Raw genomic sequence first — 20,939 nt, forward strand, 5'->3', positions numbered from 1 at the left:
ATATATATATATATATATATATATATATATATATATATATATATATATATATATATATATATATATATATATATACACATACATACGGTATATGAGTACTCTTTAAAGTTCATCTTCCTTCTGCATATCTGCTACACAAGTTTTTGTTTTTAATTCATGGGGTGACCCACTGTTATGTGTTCATAACAATCTGAAATTGAGATAAATCTCTCCATTCTACAATCCAATCTGTTTTTCATTGATGAGTCAGAATGGGTTTAGACTGCCATTACACTTTTTAATTTAAACTCTTTCTGTGAGATCCGACTCCATGAGGCAAACTTATGGAGTCTGGTATTGACAGAATCATTGTGTGCTAAAAGTGGCTTGGGATTCTTTCATCTTGCTTTTGTTGAACGCTCAGCCTTTTGCAGGGGTATCTTACGGCTTAATCTGACTGTCTGGACCCAGTCTTGATTGTCTGAGCTGACAAATAATTTAACTATGTCTCAGTCGGCTGAGAAAAAAATGTCCTTGCACATTTTACAGCTTAGCCACATCTTATCTCCAGGCTTGTAATTAGAGTCTAAGAAAGTAACTATTTATTCTGTCCATGCATTAAAGGCTAGCTTTGATAGCCTTCCAAACACGTTTTATGAAGAAAACAAGACTGGTTTGTAGTTTGACTATCTTTGTTTTTTGAGTGGATCCTTCATAAAACTGAATCAAACCATTTTTGTTATATTTTGTTACGTTGAAATCAATAGTTGGAATGCAAAATATACCTTTCACAGTTCTAGTCACTTGTCTCAAATTCATCTTTAATTATCAAGCTGCACATTTCTAATGTGCAAAATGATTGACCAAAGCAATAAATATTCTCAAAGGGATAATTTACCCAAAATCTAAATTCAGTCAACATTTACTCACCCTCAATTTGTTCCAAACCTGTATGAGTTTCATGTCTCTGTTGAGCAAAAACAGTTGATGGCAGACTTCCAGAGTGGGGAAAAAATATGATGTATTATGTACTATGTTAGTAATGGTTACTGTTGGCCGTTTAGTTACCAACATACTTCTAAATATCTTATTTTGTGCTCATCAGAAGAAAGAAAGTCATAGGTTTGGAAAAACTTGACTAAACAACATGACTAAATGATTTTGACAAAATTTTAATATTTGGGTGAACTATCCCTTTAATAAACACCTCTACAATGGACTCAGACTGGATGATCTAAAGTATTGGGATGGAATTATTAGGGAGGGACTGGAAACCACATTTTTGTTAGCCAGCAGACCTGGACTTTCCCAAAACAAATGAGAGAAATGTTCAACTATCCCCAAAATAAACCTTGAAATATGTTGTTATCAAAAGGTGTGTGACTGAACTAGACAATGGAGCTTTACAGCCCAGCACTGCTGCATTATGGTACTGCCTTTAAGTGTTAGCTAAACATGGTCTTTATTATTAATGAACTTTTTTATTAAATGAATCCTACCCATCACAAAGTAGCAAAAGAGAATGATTACAAAAAGTCTAAAAATAATGATTTATTGTTGGCAAAATGATTATTTATTAAAAAATAAAAATAAACAATAAAAATAAAAATGTAAAAGATTGTTCACTAAAAGATTCTTTGGGGAACCCAAAATAGTTCTTCTATAAAGCATCACTGCAAAAACCTTTGGGGCCTTTGTTTTTAAGAATGTATAAGTATCTGAATATGTGCTGTCCTGTTATAAACTCTTTATTATTGTGGCTGGGTCAGTTTGAAAGACAAAACTTCAAAACAGGAGGTTACGGTCTGGTCCAACTCTTTATAATCTCAGTCAACGTGAAGGAATGCACAGCCTCTGGTCATTTAAGGAAATTCATTACCAAGCCAACAGGATCACACTTTCATTGAGTGGTAAAAGTTAGGTGGCTTTGACTTCCTTTTCAGATGGTATCACTTCAACACTTCCTTTTACATGCATTGTTGCTCAGAACAATAAGTACCAAGTGCTGCTGTATACAAGCATGGACACAAGACAATATTAACACTCACAAACAATGAAGTCACTCCATAATAAATACAAACTATAACAAAAGAAACAAGTGGACCAGCTCTAAATAACTGTAGTGTAAGTCAATAACAATGTTTAATGAGGTTAAACTGTTAAATTAGGATGAAAAGACTATATTTATACATGTATAAGTATATAAGCTTTTGTATATAAAGGCACTGGAGATTTTCATTAAAAGTTATGCTTTTGCCATAAACATACTATAAACTTAAATGCAGTTTAGTTTGAGCTGATTCTTCAGTGAAAGACTAAGGTGGGCCGCAACCTTCTCTTTATACACTGCCAGGACAGTTAATATAATCAGAACTCTCATCACCAATGATAGGCATGACTGCTTACATTCATCTCAGCAGATCTTCTCTTGAATATAGCCACTCAAAGTGTGTCATCGCTCACGATTAATGGGACCATAAAATCCTGCTGAGTTGGATGGTTCTGCCGGTCATTGAAATGTGTTTTACCTGCAATACATCTCACTGTCGTCTAAAATAATCATTGTGGACAGGGTAGACCTTGGTGGAAGTGTCAAAAAGAAGTAGCACACCTCATATTTTTGACCATTGTCGGGGGATATGTTAGATGCATGGTGGGCTGAAGAGGCAGACAAGTCAAAATGCTGCCATTTCAACTTCATAGAGAAGGCATTATCCTTAACTACAGCGATGTGTCAAAAAGTGTTCATGTCAAATGGTGTTTTGAACTCACACCGCATCAAATTCATATGCGTACTGTAAATTTTAGATGTTTTTGGACTTCTTGAGGTTGGTAGGAAGTCTTTTATGTTCACCAAGGCTACAGTTACTTTATCAAAAATAGAGTAAAAACAATAGTGAAAAAAAATTATTATTTTAAGTAACTGTCTTAATATATCTTTAAAAAGTCATTTATTGCTGTGATAGCATCTTTAGCATCCATTACTGCAACCATCAGTGTCACCCTTCAGAATTCATTCTAATATGCTGATCTGCTGCTCAGTAAACATTTATTATTATCATCACACTTTAATATTACTTTATTATTTTTGTGGAAACTATCATATATTTTTTACAATTCTTAGATGAAAGGATAGTCCAAACATCCTTTGTTATGTAATTGTTTTAATGTCACTTTTGATCAAATGAATGAATACTTGCTGAATAAAACTACTAACTTCTCTCGAAAAAAATAAAAATAAAAAAATACTTGCTGACCCCAAACTATTTATATAAACTAATACATATATCATAAATTTACTTCCTGTCATGTTGTTCCACACCTATTTGATTTTCTTTATTCTGTGAAATGTTAGGCACAATGACAGTCTTTGTCACCCAACACTTTCAATATTAACATTTATATATTTTTTTCTATATATAATAAAATTGAGTAGAGACTGAGACTGCCAATATCTCAAACATTATCTTTTGTGTTCCGTGATGAAGAAAAAAAGGTGAGACAGGCGTGGAACAACATGAGAGTGAGAAAAAAAAAAGATCTAATTTTAATTTTTGAGTGAACTGCGCCTTTTAAGGTTTTTGAACTCTCCTAAATTCTTTATTAGGTTATTATGTAATGGTTATTGTTAGAAATTAACTTTTACTGCTTTTAATTAGAGTTTAGTCTTCAAAGATGAACATCATTATTTCTAAACCACAGTCACTGTCTTCATGGTGTAACGGGCCCTGAGATGAATTGTTTTAATGGTTTAGTTGAATGCACAAACCTTCAGAGTTCCTGGCTCGGCCAGCTCGCGCGCCTGCCTGTTCAGTTGCTTCGCAATGATTTGACATCGCTGACATAGGCTTTCCCTGCCGTGCTTGTTCTCAGAATAACTTAACTCTGTTACGGACACTGAACCGGCACCCTCCGGGTTTGGCCGGCTGCCGCATTGCACTTCCTCTGCAGAATGAATCCTTTTCCTAGGATTGAGTGCTGGACTCTGCACTGATTCACTGCTTGCTGATACTTCAACAACCTTAAATGAGAGAAGGGCAGAAGTTAATTCAAAATGAAAGATGAATGAAAAGTGGCTGCTGATAAATGTAGACTGTTGATGACACAAAATTTTACTTTAGCTATCAGTCTAGCTACAGTATTCTCCCATCCTGACCAGCTGAAAGACTTTGAAAACCAGCTAGACCAATTGACCAGCTAGTTCAATTTGTCAAATGCTAAGTATTTAAGTTAATAAAAGCATTAAATATATATTTTACAACTTTAATCATACAGTATCTCACCGTGAACCTCCTGGAATCTGGGCTGCGTCCTGCACCTTGAACCCAATAATGAGAGCGCATGTTTCTGTTTTAAATGTCCCCGCGTGTCAGACAGTCTGATCTGATGTGCTCCAACTCACAGCGAGATTGGCAAATTATCCATTTGATTTCATAGATGGTAACTTATTGCATGCGTCTAAAGTTTAGTTTTTCCAGTCTTGCGAGTTGCTGCGCTTCTCAATCCCATGTTGACGATAAATGAATTTAAATCAGCTCTCAAAGTTAGACTGATATTGGATCGCTGAGGGGCGGAGCAGAGTCACTGCTCACACAGCGCGCTCCTGACTCGGATTCACATTGAAGGCGCATCGTCCTCTTGTGAACGGGAGAAATGTAACCTGTTTTCATTGACAGGGCGGTGATGTAGGCGGAATAGACGCATACAGACACATCGAGGCGCACTTTTTGGGTGAAATATTTGGAAAAACTCAAATCCTGTTCCTAATTTTTCTGTTAGAAACGTATAAAACTCACACCGGCGGACAGTTAATTGTGACCAGTTCATATTTGCTGCTTTGGATTGTGGTGGAAACTGAGCACCCAGGGGAGAGCAGTAAAGCCAAGACGTATTCTATCATTACACTTAATATTTTATTCGCGTTACTGGCACTTTATAGGCCAATAGTTTATATTTTATTAGTTTTAATTTTTTTTGTCACTAATTATTTTTGCATGTTACAGGAACACAATGTGCGAGACAAAGAAAGTGAGTAGGCTATTTTCAGTTTTGTAGTCAGCCATTTACTATTCCTATAGCACCACCACATGACCACAATCTGCAATTGCATTTGCATAAGACCCATTATGAAGTTTATTCATTGGTGGAGCTTGTATAAAAAATGTCCCTCTTCAAAACGGTGTGAATTGATATGTTAGAAATATTTGGGTGCATTGTGATAGCTTTTTCTTTTGTTGTGGTTATACGCACTTTAGCTACTGTTAGACGCGCGCGCAGGTCTCTTTGAGATCTAAAACATGATATGAAACACTTTGTGCAAATACTTTGTGGGATTTGCTGTGGTTACAGTAGACACACAGTTCTGGGTCCTTTCGAAGGAGCTGTTCGTGGTGCTGAAATGTTCTTGTTTTTTTATATTTGACAGAAAAGCGTCTAGGCTTAAACGTACTATATTTAAAAGCTATATGAAGTTAACAAAGCATGCGAACGAACACGGAGCTATTACCTTCGGTTTTCTCTTCAGATAATGACTGGTCAGTCCAAATATTATATCGGCATCTATAATGAGACTGTCAAGTTCCACAGGTGCTTCCCTCTGCTGTATGTTCCTTGAATCTTGTGGAGCATCAAGTAAAGCCATGGGAAACCTCTTGTTTGAGATTTGTTGTCATCTGGGTGTTACAACCAGTTTCTAATTACCAAAAGACGCCGCTTAATTAAATCATGTTAAAAGACAATGTTGTCCTTCAGGAGCTTCGGCGTATGTTTTTATCCTTCTCTATCATTTGCGCGAACCAGTTCTATATTTCAGCACACCTGCTAGTCAAACCATGTGGATCGATTCAAAGCGTCGCTGATGTCTCCGCCTCTCTCTCTCTCTCTCTCTCTCTCTCTCTCTCTCTCTCTCTCTCTCTCTCTCTCTCTCTCTCTTTCTCCTTTCTTCCTCAAAAGACTTGTATGAGTACTGTCATGTCTCACAACACAAAGGCCTAAAATAACTTCACCTGTTAAAATTATTTGATTAAATTAGCACTGCAGTGCAACAGGGCATAGCGATGATCTCATATATCATATCTAGCTTAAGTGTGAAACTTTTTTTTGTTGTTTTTTTTTTTTTTTTTGCATTGGCATGTGTGTAATTATTTACTATTTGGGTAAATAATTTCTGATCTTTGCAGGCCTTTTTCTCATTAATGCCTTCCTTCATATAGCCTAAAAGTCACACGAGTCTAATGGGGGGTAAAATTTACATTGTATGGGGTTGTTGGGGTCCGATCTTTTTAATCCATGCTGGAATGATTTGTATCGTGTCTAGTGGTCCCTGGAGTCTCACAGACATGCCCTGCATCCTAAACACAGCGTCCCAGGGGAATTCCTCAGCTGTTTTCATGCCGGTGTAATCTGGCCATGTTCCAATTAACAGAAACATCATATCCCCCTCTGATGAATATCTGCTCGAAACTCTTTAAGTTGTTTTAAACGTCTCAACCGTGAAATTCAACAGTTCTGATTAAAAGTAGGGGTTTTATTTATTTAGGCTACTCACCCACCCAAAATTTTCCTCCAAAATGCATCACGTGTGGTCTAATTAATAGGTCTTATTAATAACTTCTAAAAAAGTTATAATTTACCCTGTTATTCAAAAATAAAGGTTAAACGCAAAATAAACTTAAAGTACCACAAACATATCATAAAATGGAAAATAAGGTGTGCTGAAGACTAATAAACTTGCCTTAAATCTAAGGATTAAGTAGGCTATACTGAACGTTGGTAAAAAGAACTTACAGTGCTTAACCAAAGACAAACACTAAAATTACTGTTTTGTAACAAAAATAATAAAGAAGAGGCTAGTTATAGGTTTCATTTTGAATTAGATTTATTATTTTCAAACAAAATTCTAAAATCAAATACATCAAATGTGGTCATACAATAAGACATTTAACACAGCAAAGACAGAAAGTGCGCAAATAGGCCAACAACGCAGTCATTATACAGTGAATTAAACAAACCTGATTTTAACAAATTAACAAGCCCGTCCCAGCTGTGAAATTTCCATCGTCTGATCAAGTGGTCCTGAACATTTCACAATTTTTAAAAGAACTGTTGAACTGTTGAGAACCACTCGGCCAAAGAGGAAGCCACAGGTTACCGAAGAAAAGAAGTGTAGAGTAAACGCCATAGATCGGGGATCCTCTTTCAAAACCTGCTTGGAAAAAAAGAAGAATTTAAAGCGATATGATTCGCTTTTTAAAGACATCTTTCCACACAGACGAACTTCGATGAACACATCTCATTCCAAAAGCACGGTGCTTTTATAGAGAGCAAACGGATGGGGTCTCACTCAGCGCGGCGTGGAATGATGATCCTGCCAGTTGGACTTGTCAGAGAGGTTCTTACCAACGCGTGGGTTAGTTCATCCTAAACCTGCCTGATAGACCGGTTATGAGTGAGCGAGCGAGCACACCTTTCCTTATGAGAAAGCCCCACTTTTTGCTTACTTTTCAAGTTTGCTCAAACGATTGAAATGTCCAATTTGACGATCTGAATTTCTCAATTTTACCTATTTACTCACAAATATTCTATAGCCCTATTATGAATTTAATGTAGGCTAATGAATAGTTAGTAGTAGTTAGTGATGAGTAGTTAGTAGAAGTAAATCATACATACATTTCATATGAGTTACATCATGTAGATGTAATGGTGTTAATACAGATTTTTTTATCCCCTTACCTTAACCCATCCAAACCTATCCCTCACGCAATCCTTTCTGCTATTTTATATTGTCAAAAAATATAATTCTGTATGATTTATAAGCTTGTTTCCTTATGGGGACAAAAATGTTCCACAAGGTGAAAATTACTAGTATTATATCCTTGTCGGGACATTTGTTCCCTATAATGTAGGGAATACTGGGACCACACACACACGTTTGTTTTTGTGAAAAGTGGGGACACCCCATAGGCATAATGGTTTGTATACTATACAAACTGTATATACTATGGCCCTACACCAACCCTACACCTAAACCTAACCCTCACAGGAAACTTTGGACATTTTTACTTTCTCAAAAAAACTCCATCATATCAATTTTTTCTGAAAGCAGAGGAATGATAGCATGTAGTTTAGTTTCACTGTGGCCTCAAAGAACAGGTCTGCTGTGTAGACAACAGCCTCTGAGTAGACTTTGCATGTTACAGGACGGCATCTTTACAAGTATATCCTGTAGAATGGCATTCGTGTGTCTTTTTATATGTCCAGAGTGAATCCTTTTCTATGGAATACAGTGACATTAGCTTTAAACTCTTAAAGCTGAACATTGAGGAAAATGTTATTTTAAGCCTATTTGTGTTTCTCAATAGGCATAGTATTTTTATGCTCTCACAGAAATTTTTCTCTCTTATACAATATAATGAAATTAATTTATATATAACTTATATATAACTTCCGATTTATATATATAACTTCCTATTAATCAAAAAATCCTGAAAAAATAAAAAAATATAATAAGAATTATTAAAAAATAATAATAAATGTTGCTAGCACAGCAAATCAGCATATTAGAATGATTCCTAAAGGATCATGTGACACTGAAGATTGGAGTAATGATGCTGAAAATGTAGCTTAATATATTTACAATATTACAGATTTTGCTAAATAAATGCAGGCTTGGTGAGCAGAAGAGAAAAAAAAAACATAAAAAATCAGGCCACGCTAGTCACGCTTCCATCAGCTGACAGTCAGCTGTTCCTGGTGTGTACCAATCCAGTGTTGACACCTATCACATGCGGTCTATTTCTAAGTCCATTCTTCAGCGTCTCTTCCATCGGATCGCTGCTTGCAATCATCTCCCTCCTCCAAATCCAACTCCTAATCCGTAGTAATCCGATATAATTTATTTCTTTATAGTCTCTCTTCATCATCTCTATCACGTTTCATTTACAACTCATGTAATTGTGAATTGTAATTATGTATGCATATATTGGTTCTGTTCTTTATCCCAGGGGGGTTGTCTTGCTGCTCTCCCCACTCTGTCCAAGCATGGCTGCATGGACAGGCGTGTGGAGTGTTGCCCAGAACATCACCATACCTTCAACACTAACTGTATTCAATATAATTGTCATAAAATATACTTGACGGAAGTGGTCCTGATTGAACTTTCCATTCAAAATATTTGACTTGTACTGTGACAACTTTAGCTGTTATACTGAAACATGAAAACCCATTGTGTGTGTGTGTGTGTACACTTGCATGTGACTGAAGCTCACAGTGATGTCCATGTTTTGGCTAAACTTGCTTGTGCGGTAGAGCTAGTTCCAGTGGTAAGATCAGGTCACATTTCTTTGTTTGTTTGTTTAATGAGAGGCACAAAGAAGAAACCTACAATGTAGTGTGTAAAGTGTGCTGCTTCAATCCTCTATGAGATCAACCCATAATACATATAATTCAATTCAGTATATCTCCGCTCTAAGTGTCCTGACAAAACCTGGGTTGACCTGCTAATAGAATAGAAACAAGAATAACAGTCTACATTGTTTATTTCTAAACATATGTATTGTTATCTTGTGCTGTTAAGCAACCTTAAAATATCAGAAAACAGCAAAATGGTAAAAATGATTCGCAAATGACACAAATGCTGTATCTATGAAATCATCATTAGGCCAGTAGAGAAATGGGAGGGAGATGAATGGAAATGTTATCTGTACTGAACTGAACAATAGCTCCTCCGCATTCTTCTTCTGTGAGAGGCTCTGTGACATTTTTAGCCTCTTTGAGAGATCTGTAACCAAACAGATCTTTCATGTGCAAAATAAAGGTCTGGATTATTACTGACATATGCCATATTCAAACCCATATTTGTAGTTACACATTGCTGCGAACTAGAGCTAAGAATTTGGCCTGTTTTATTATTTTTTTTAAGACTTTAAATAGCCATAAACAAATAATTTGCTACTTGCTATTGGTAATCACAAGCAGGTGAATTTTTCAGAATTTGACTGAACGAAGAGATGCTGTACAAGATAAGCCATCAATATGTCATTTTTTTCCAAAAGAGAAGGACTACATTTTAAATGTGCATAGTGCATACGTGCTAAACAATAATTTTGTCAATGCTTATTAGTAAATTAACATATGACCTCAGAACTGACGGACACTGACTAAAGTCGGTACTTAACCCGGTAACAATATGTTCTATGAATATTTTGCTGAAGCTCCATTAAGTTAAGGTAACATTACAAGCAAAAAGCTCGGAGAGTGTTTCCTGTTAGGTGGAACATGTAGACTGAGGATGTGGAAATAAAAATATATGCATTTGTAAATTAATATACAATATTTTTGTTTCGAAAGTTTTATTGAATTTGACTGATTTCGAGTGGGAGGGAGTATTTAACAACTTTTTTCAATATACAACATGCATTTTTAATATAATAATCAGTTCATAATCATAATGATGAGGAAGTGTTCATGATTGTAAGCAGTGAAAGTGTGTGTATTCACTGACTTAATGTGAATTGATGCAGCTGACCTGCACAACGATCCATGTCATTCATATTCACTTGTTTCACTGATCATGAATAGTGATAATTAATGTGGTAGTTAAAAATTGTGTTTGGAAGCAATGTGTGCAGTCAGTAACACGTAGGGCCGTCAAAATGATTGAAAAACTAAATTTCGAATTTTGCAATCAAATATTATCAAAATTTAAATTATATTAGAATTAAAAAATGCATTATTTCAGTTAGGGTGAAGAAAAGATTTTGGCTTCTCTTCTAGGGTCACAAGAGGGTGCATCGAGCATAATATTACTAATGCATGTTTATTCAAAACATTGGAATACACGACTGTGAAAAAAGTGCACAAGATTTAAATTTGTTTTTATTATTATTTAGTTGCTTAAAGAACTATAAACAAAACAGCATCATGTATGCATGCATAGTTTAATGCTAAGTCTGGAAAGCCAATCACAGAGTAAATTTTAGATTTAAACATGAGAGGCAGTGGGATGGGGAAAATCCAACATAAAGTCTCAAGATATGTTTTTTTTTAAATCACTTTAATTTTACATGGCTTGCTAAAAATGCAGCTGTGTTGTGCGAGACGACAGTGTAATGGTGATAGATGTCTAGAAAATGTGTGAAATATGCTTTCTGTATGAACGGCTTGGTTTCAGTTTTGATGTAAACAAGATCTTCTCCACATTGATGTTCTCTTTTTCAGCAGTATTTTGATTGAACATTTCATGTGAAAAATAAAGAAAAAACATAGACGTGGTCTAGTGGCAACATTGTAATGCAATGACACTTATTTTAATCGCATTTTGTGCACCACTGATAAATGCCAAAGTAAATTTCATCAAGAAAAATCATCAAGAGGGCTTATGAAACGCCACGCACCCCATATGTGCGGTCTCAAAAATTGCCTGCACATGGACGGGGTGCGTAGTTGTAAACAGCGCATGCACGAGGTGAAGGATGATACAGAAGTGGTACTGCTTGTCGAGCTCGTCTGCCTTTTGAAAGCTGTGCGGACGAGGCTGTGTGTGAGACAGAACGGAATGCGGAATGTGAAGTATACCCGGGCCGGGCATTAAAGTAGCCTTCTTAACCCACACATTTTTGCATTCGAAAGTGGATTCTTATTTTAAATTCGATGAAAATTCTAAATTCTATTTTTTTTTTTTGACAGCCCTAGTAACATGTCCACCCTTACACCGGTCTGCCCATGAGCATGAACTCTTGAAGCTCTGCACTTTCCTGAAATGGGGATCAAAACCCTACCATGGACATGAAAAACTATCTGTGGCAACAGTGTTAAAGTAGCCCAATTCCACAGGAAACTGCAGACTTGGCAACACTGGAAGGGTGGTGGGAGCACCAGATAATTTTCATTTAAAGGGGACATACACATAAACAGTGGGCAAAGAGCGCAGTGGAAAAAACAGGGTCTGGGTCCAAATGCAGGGAAGTACCTTTAATAAACCGAAACAAAAGGCCAACAAGGCAAAACAAGACAGGATCATAACTTGAAGACTGGTAAACCACGTCACATGCAACTAGACATACAAATCGCAGATCATAAGTAACAATTAATTTCACCCAGACAGATTGGTAAGTGAGAGGAGAATATATATAGTCTAATACAATGGGCAACAGGTGTGTGTGTGTGTGTGTGTGTGTGTGAGTATGTGTATATATGTGTGTGAGTGGGTTAACAGGTGTGAAGAGTTTGTGATCAGATGTGTGGAGTAAAGGTAAATAAATGATTCCGGGATAATGGGAAATGTCGCGCTCTTGTGGTGAGAGGGAGGAACACCGGGTCTGGACTTATGACAATTTATAAACAAGTAAGAAACAAGTTCAGAGTTGCACTAACTCTCTGTGGGCCAAACTGGTCTATTATTCTATTTCTTAAGGAAAGCTGCTATCAGGGGGCATTGATGTGACTGTGAATGTGCCTTGGGTATAATTAGCTATCTTTTTTTTTGTTTTGTTTTTTGTTTGCACTTTACTACTTGTATGCCCTGATATGATCTGACAACAGCAAAATAAACATACACCTGTAAAGAGCATTTAAACAGATTATTTTCCCACTGGTACTTTGACTAATTTGTTTTGATGGATGAGAGGTTGTTGATGAGGTTCAAAAAGAAGAGTCTGGTGTATTCAGCTCCCTTTGAGAATGACCTGAATGACTTATTCCATCTCCTTAGTTTACAACAGAACCAGACAACAGCACATTTACACAATTAGCGATTTGTATTTTGCTGAGTCATCAAGACATTTTATGAATATATGTCTATATAAGGAAATATTTAAAATGGTATGTCCGGCTGTAACATTTTATGAAAAATTTAAAATGAAAAAAAAATTATGTTATACTCAGAAAGCAGAGTTTCATTGTGGAATTTTAATGCTACTTCAAATGTTATAACTAATGCATGGCAAATATGAAAATGAAAATTCAATTTTGTCTAGATAACATCACACTAAACACTAAAAATTTAACTGTTTTGTTATAAATGCTAAACATGCACACAGCATTTTGATGTCTGCTTAAGATCACATTTAAATTACTAATGTTTTTGAATATTAACTTTAAGTGAGTGATTGATGAGGGGAAGGTAATCTAATTATCTAATTATCTAAATGCAAAAATTATTCCAACACTATATTCAAGGGGTAAGATATTTCCTTCAGAGATTTCCTCCTGCTTTATTCATGACAAAGCTGCTGTTTTTCACCTGTGTTATTAAAATAAACTGAAATGTATTTAATAAAATAATAATAAAATATTAATAAAAATAATATTTTCAGTATTTAAAGGGGTGCTATTATGCTGTTTCACTTTTTCAACTTTAGTATGTTGCTTTTTGAGCGTGAAAAAGATCTGCAAAGTTACAAAGCTCAAAGTCCAATTCCAAAGGAGATATTTTATTTGACAGAAATCACTTTTCAAAAACTACAACAAATGGCTCATTTGGACTACAACACATATTTTCCGACATATGGGACGAGACCTGGTTGAGCTGGACAAAAGAAGGCACCAAGTGTTATAACTATGTCGGAGACACGCTTGCTTTCCCAAAACAGACAAACTTAGAGTGGTTACAATCACATGGGTTTAAATTGTGTTCAAATTGATTTGATTTTGATGCAATGCTATGGTATGGACAGGGGCATGACATTTCCCAACCAGGTGCCGAGTGCTGCCAATCACAACACACACAGGCCCAGCTAACCAATCACAGCACATTTCCTATTTCAGAAGGCGGGCTTTCATTTGATACAGGAACTTTTTGAGCTGTTCATGCCAGACTGGGGGAGAGAGATATTCTAATAATGTAAAATGTGTTAAAAAGAAAAAAAAAAAAACATCTTGTATCAGAGCCCGTTCTAGTACACCCCCAAAACAAAATCAAGAATTTGTAAAAGAGCATAAAAGGACCCCTTTAAATAAGATTCAGTATATATTTGTAACAATTTTAACATATATTTTTATATGTAGCAATATATTAATTTAAATTTATTTAAGTCATCATCAGGCCCTAATGAAGTCTGTTGAGGCGCCGTAGTGGGTTGATAACTATTGTACCATAATCATTTTGTATCACTAGTTTTTATGACAACTTAAAATGAGATTGGAGATTTTACTTTTAATAAAAAAAAGCATAATCTGGAAAATAGTGATATTTTAATGGTGCTCTAAATTATTTGCAAAGGAGTTGCCCAATTTAATTGAATTCATCCAAAATGTAATATTTCGTAATAAAATATTTATTTGATCCCTTGCTGATTTTGTAAGTTTACTCACTTACGAAGAAATTAAGGGTCTGTAATCTTTATGGTAGTAACGGTAATCTTTATTTTAATGGATAGAGACAGAATATCAACCAAAACATCCAGAAAATAAAACACATTACATAAAGGTTAGAAACTGATTTGCATTTCAGTGAGTGAAATAAGTATTTGATTCCCTAAAAACCAGCAAGAATTCTGGCTCCAACAGATTGGTTATGAGTCCATGTGGAACACAGATTAGTCGTGTCACTTTAAGAAGTTACTCCTAATGTCAGCTGGTTAGGTGTATAAGACACCTGTCCACACAATCTGTATCTTCCATCCCAACATCTCCCCCCACCATAGGCAAGACCAAAGAGCTGTCAAAGCATGTCAGAGACAAGACTGTAGATCTGTACAAGGCTTGAATCTACAAGACCATAAGCAAGAAGCTTGATGAGAAGGACACAACTGTTGGTGCGATTATTCGGATATGGAAGAAATACAAAACAACCATTATTCTGCCTTGGTCTGGAGCTCCATGCAAGATCTTGCCTCATGGGGTCAGGTCAGGTGAAAGGTGAGGGATCAGCCCTGAACTTACATCTTAAAGGTCCCGTTTTATGCACTTTTTTTGAAGCTTTGATTGTGTTTACAGTGTGCAATATAACATGTGTTCATGTTTCGCGTGTAAAAAAAACACAGTATTTTTCACACAATTCATCTGTATACCGCTGTTTTCACTGTTTTAAAAACGGGCTGATATCTTCCTTGTTCTATAAAGTCCCTCCTTCAGAAATACGTCACGAGTTCTGATTGGGCCAGCGGTTCCTGTGTTGTGATTCGACACCAGCTTACAGCACGCTGCCCTCCTGCAAACGCGATTGGACTAGTTTTGGAGTAGTTTTCAGAAGCAAGTGGGCAGCAGCATGTGCAGGAGATGTATTTATAGTCACATGAGCGTTTTTACTGATGAGATGCACATGAAAATCGCATTCGTTTTTTTGCACAGCCCTAACATCTAGTTAACAAAGCTAAACAGCGTTGCCAATTTAAATAATAAAATACACTTACCGGTTGTGGTCCATAAACAACACCTTCTCCAGACAAAGAGGGAACTGCTCCATCTTTCAAGAATAATCTTTGTGCAAATCCGGCATTAAACTGATTGAGATTGAGAAAGTTGTCCTCAGCAAGCTGTCCTCAGCAAAATTTGCTGCACATAGTTTTACATGTGGATTATAATTTTCCGGAACCGAGTTAAACATAAATTGTAACCATTAATCTCCAAGTACAGCGTCCCTGGGAAGCCCAAACAAAGATGATTGGACTCAGAGATGAAAATGACAGCGTTTCAACGACATGGTGACAAACACAAACACAGCTCTTCTTTCACAAAAAACAGTTTTAGTGACGTCATTACTGCAGGAACTAGAGGGATGTAGTCCAAATGGGTTGCTTTTTGTAGGCGAATTCTGTTAAATTAAATATCTCACTAAATTAATTAATTACTAACCATTACTAAATTAAATATCACACCAACCAGAGCGTATGTGTGGGGGGGGGGTGGGGCAGGTCAGAGTTCCGTTTCTCCCAAGACGGTAGGCGGAGATTATTATGCAAAGTGTTCCTAGTGACGTACATAGAGATGGGCAAAAGATTTGAAATCTATAACGACTCGTTTCAGCGATTCAGAGTCAACTCCTTACTTTAGAAGCCAATAACTTTATAAATCGTGTACTTTTTGGTTTAATTACTTTGCACATTGTTTACACTGATGGACAGCTACATCATACACTGTAATACAGGTAATTTTTGATTTCCCATCTGTGTGGCTCTTTAAGCATTTACAGAGAATCTGTAAAGAGTGTGAAATTCTGGTGACCAACTACAAAAAAAAAAAAAACATCTTACCCCTGTGCTTGCCAACAGTGGGTTTCTGCACCTGATACTATTCATGTTTTGCTTGGGGATCAAATACTTATTTCACTCACTGAAATGCAAATGAATTTCTAACCTTTATATAATGTGTTTTTTCTGGATCATCTGCTTGGTATTCTCTCCCTATATGTTAAAATAAACTTACAACACAAATTACAGACCCTTCATTTCTTTTTAAGTGCATGGGCAAACTTACAAAATCAGCAGGGGTCAAAACAAATAATTTATCCACGGTATAAATAAATCATAACTTTGTTTTTTATATTCAAATGGATATCGTTATATGTGCAGTAGGATAAGTACATTTGTCCACCCCCACACCAAACACATATCTCAGCATATTTTTTATTTATTTTAGCATAGGCCTGGCCTGGTGTAGGCCTGGACAAGCTGCCACTGCCATTAGTGTAAAAGACAGTTTTAAACAAACTAACAAACATGTCATTAAAAAAAAAGCCCAAGGTGTTTGACATCAGTTCGGATCAGTAAACAAATAGCAGCCGACTTTTGTCCCTAGACAAGGCCACACAACACCTATCACATCACTTGGGGGTCAGACATGATTTTTCTCTCATTTAAAAATAGTTTTCCACTCTATAAACCAGATCTGAGTTGTTGACTTAGCATGAACGCCCAGACTCTCTTCGCAAACGCCACCGTTTCTCGCATTCAACTCTCTGTTGATTTCTCCGAACCTGGACACTACATCCTATATGCTTACCACATCATATTCTCCACAAGTGCGGTTCTGCTCTCAGGATCTGTAGTCATCGGGATCCTAAAAACGAAGCATCTACGAATTCAGAACAGATTCATGTTTATGCTGAGCACAAGCATGAGTGACGTTATTACAGGCCTGTCCGCTTATTACTCGGGTCTTTTTGACGTTCAAGAGGGATTCCCATCCAGAAACGGAACTTACAATATTTTACCGTCTTTCCTCGGTGTAAATCTTTTAGTCTTCATGTTTGCCCAGTTTGATAGATACTGCGCCGTGTGTTATCCTTTCATCTACGAGCGCTTCGTCTCACGCACTGTAGTCATTTGTGTCTGTTCGTACTGCTGGTTCCACGCTTGCGTTCTGTTCCAGCTTATTTTGAATTTGATCCCAGTTATACTAAGTAACAAGCTATTTGCGTTCAGCATCGCCATGTTACAAATTGTCGTGTTGACCAATGTGTTGATGACGATTAAACTGTTCTTCGTTGCCAAACATCAAGTTGCACGAGACCCGCCAAGTGCGGAGAGAGACAGCAAGGCAGAGTCTATAAAGATTATAATAGTCGTCGTTATTAGTTTTTTAATCTTCTGGTACCCCGCTTTTATAAACATAATTGTAAAGCAAGTTTCTAAATACGGCATTTATTCTAAAAACGACGGCTCGAACCCGTTTTTAATACTGGCTCGTTTCAATGCACTGTCTACTTCAGGCCTATACATTTGGGGCAGTCCGTCTTTACGCACTGCTGTGTGGCGCATCGGCTGGTACAAGGTTTTAGAACAGTGCAAAAGAAGGTGATTGACATGTTAAATCTTTAAAACCATAAGTGCATTTTAAGCAGGGAATTTTTACTCTGTAATCATTCTCCTCCCTTTTTTCTCCTTTCATCCAAACAGAATTAATGTTCACAACGGAGAAATGAAGATATCAGAGAAGCCATAAGTCCTGAGATAAGAATCTAAAATATGTAAAAAAACCTGTTAAATATCTGCTTCTGCTTTCAGCCTCTAAGTGCCTCTAAAATTAGCTTTTTATTGGGTTCCTATGTTTAGGTTCAGTAATTTCAATGTATAGGTCCCTTTGTGAGTAAAATAACTGAACAAAATTATAGAAGCCTGAAATGCTCTATAATAATAAAAATGCCCATTTTAGAGGAAAATTTCAGATGGCACTTGGAGGCTTTTGCATCTGAACTCTTCACACACACACACACACACACACACACACACACACACACACACATATATATATATATATATATATATATATATATATATTCAACTTTTAAATAACTTAGGTGTGCGATCTGCTAACTGCTAAAGTGAAATTTAAGTGTAAAGCTTTTTTTAACCATTTCTATAATTTTCGGAAAAATTCAGACGGCCCTTTTGCATCTGAACTCTTCGTCCATATGCAGTATATATATATGGACCAATATATATTTTCCACTTTTAAATCACTTAGGTGTTATGTCTGCTAACTGTTAAAATGTACTGTAAATGTAAAGCTTTTTTGAACCATTTGTGCAATTTGATAGAATATTTTCTGCTGCATGTATTGCTGAATAAACAACTTAATCAACCTCCATTATTTTTACCTGAATTGACCTAATAATGTAGCCAGATTAATGTAGTTATGTTGAATATGTTTGTTTTTCTACATTATGTTTTATGTTTGTATTTTTATAGAGTGTTTATGTGGGATTATCACAAAAGAATTGATATGGTATCAACGGTCACAATCACATTATAACAATTAAACAATCACATTATATCACAAATTGATTAAAAAAGAAAAAAGAAAATTACCAAAGCTGTTTGTGTAGCAATTTCTTTTTTCAGCCACTTGGTGGTGATGGAGACAATGAAACTGCAAAATTGCACAAAGACCAGTGGGTTGCACTAGACTAGCATGTATTAAAAGCCAGTTCATCTTTACAATATAATAAATATGAAAACAAAGGTCAGTTAAAATACTCATATTATTTAGGATGTATGGGGTGGTATAATATCACCAAAAATAAAATTCCAATTGCATTTCCAAAGAAGTACCACAACACAAGAAAAGAGTTTTAACCACTTTTCATTTTCATAAAATATAATATAAAGGACTTGCAATAATAAGGAAAAGCAATCAAATATTTTGTCAATCTAGATTGTGTTATCTAAAAGCAAAAGATTGCAGATACATCAACTCATATATAAATTCAACTCAACACCTATAACAGAATAAAGACTGCATACAATAAATTATTCAGTTTTATTTCTGGTTATATTTTGCTCCCATTTACAGTAAAGGCATTATTTGTTTCTAAGTGAAGCAGACTTTACATTTCATATCTAAGTGAACTGTGAAGCTGTGACATCTGCTCAAAGACAGCATCCTCATTCACACTTTACTGAGTCTCCTTGATGCACAGCTGCCTTATCAAGAGAATTAGGTACAACGTAATATCTCACAGACAGTGTTTTATATGTATAAATAAGAGTAATTATAAAGATAATACAATGTAGAGTTTGATGAGAGTTCTGTAAGGATGTTGTCTCTAAACAACAGTGGAAACTAACTCTGCTATATGTTTTGAATATGAGGTTTTCTGTGATCATTTATTTAAACATGAACATAGCTAAAATTGAATCTAAGAAAACTGAGATCTAAAGATTGATATATGATTTATAAAAAAATATTTTTGTTCCGAGGGTTTAATTCTCCTCCCAGAATCTGACTTGTGCAGTGTAAATGGACTACATGAGAGATTTTGTTTAAATCATGGCATTCCTGTTGTAAGAACTCTTCTGCAAAGGATGACCTAGAAGGAGCCCCTTCTCTTGAACAAGACTGTCTAACAGCTCCTGCTTCCAGTGGTTATGGTAAACCTTTAGGAAGGCTAGTACTGTTAGACCAAACCAGCATAACCAGGCTGACCACAGGCCATACTGAAACAAAGAACATATTTACATATTGGTAGCAAACAGAGATTATGTACAAGAGACTCATGAAATATATACTGGAAACCTCTGCTTGAGAATTTAAGTGATACACTCCAAGAACAAATATATTAGAAGTTCGTGTTCCATTACAATGATTTAGAAACTGATATTTCAAGGCAAGAAAAACTTATGGTTGCTTTAAATTTGGTTTATTTCATTGGACAGTTGTGAGGATTTAGACATAGATTTAGAGCTTGGTGTTGACAACAACTCCTTTTATGGCCAGTTGCCATTGCACAGGTAAACATTAATCTACAACTTACATTCAGGTAAGTCAGTGGTTCAGTAGACAGGTCCCGTGGTTCAGGACCTGTCTGCGGAGCTGTTGGAGGTTATTGAGCGAAAATTGATGAAAGGCTCACCTCAGCTGGAGGGCTATGTTCAAAAGGTAATTTTCACTCAATAACCTCCAACAGCTCCGCGGACAGGTCCACTGACTTACCTGAATGTAAGTTGTAGATTAATGTTTACCTGTGCAATGGCAACTGGCCATAAAAGGAGTTGTTGTCAACACCAAGCTCTAAATCTGTGTCTAAATCCTCACAACTGTCGAATGAAATAAACCAAATTTAAAGCAACCATAAGTTTTTTCTTGCCTTGAAATATCAGTTTCTAAATCATTGTGATGGAACGCGAACTTCTAATAAGACTAATGGCTTTTTCTTTTCTTTTTTTTTCACACTCCCTCCAAATATCTGTTCTTGGAGTATATCACTGCATTTCAAACAGGATAAACAAGAAGGGTCATTCCAAACCAAAGTTTCATAACTGGACACTTGAAAAAGACCATTGAAATGAAGGATTTCATTTCACAGACCCTTTGCTAAATAAAATAAAAAACTGTCTCAGGTTACGCATGTAACCATAGTTCCCTGAGTAGGGAACGAGACACTGCGTCCTCTAGGGAGCGCTTTGGGGAACACCTCGTCATGACCCGTGTCTGAAGCATACATTGAAAAAACACCAACAGCCTTCGACGTCACTACCAGCGCGACTATAAATAAGCACCAGGAGAGCACGTCATTATCTTCT

At 36.1% G+C, this 20,939-nt stretch overlaps 1 protein-coding gene across 1 annotated transcript; it reads left to right on the plus strand.

Moving 5' to 3' along the window:
* The first annotated feature begins 16,821 nt into the window (after positions 1-16,821).
* Positions 16,822-17,728, plus strand: LOC113037917 (uncharacterized). Its single transcript, XM_026195237.1, has one exon. It carries the CDS (start codon positions 16,822-16,824, stop codon positions 17,713-17,715), a length of 894 nt encoding a protein of 297 aa, XP_026051022.1. The 3' UTR covers positions 17,716-17,728.
* The last annotated feature ends 3,211 nt before the right edge of the window (positions 17,729-20,939 follow it).

Source organism: Carassius auratus, chromosome 20 (assembly GCF_003368295.1).
Source record: "Carassius auratus strain Wakin chromosome 20, ASM336829v1, whole genome shotgun sequence".
NCBI classification, from domain to species: domain Eukaryota; kingdom Metazoa; phylum Chordata; class Actinopteri; order Cypriniformes; family Cyprinidae; genus Carassius; species Carassius auratus.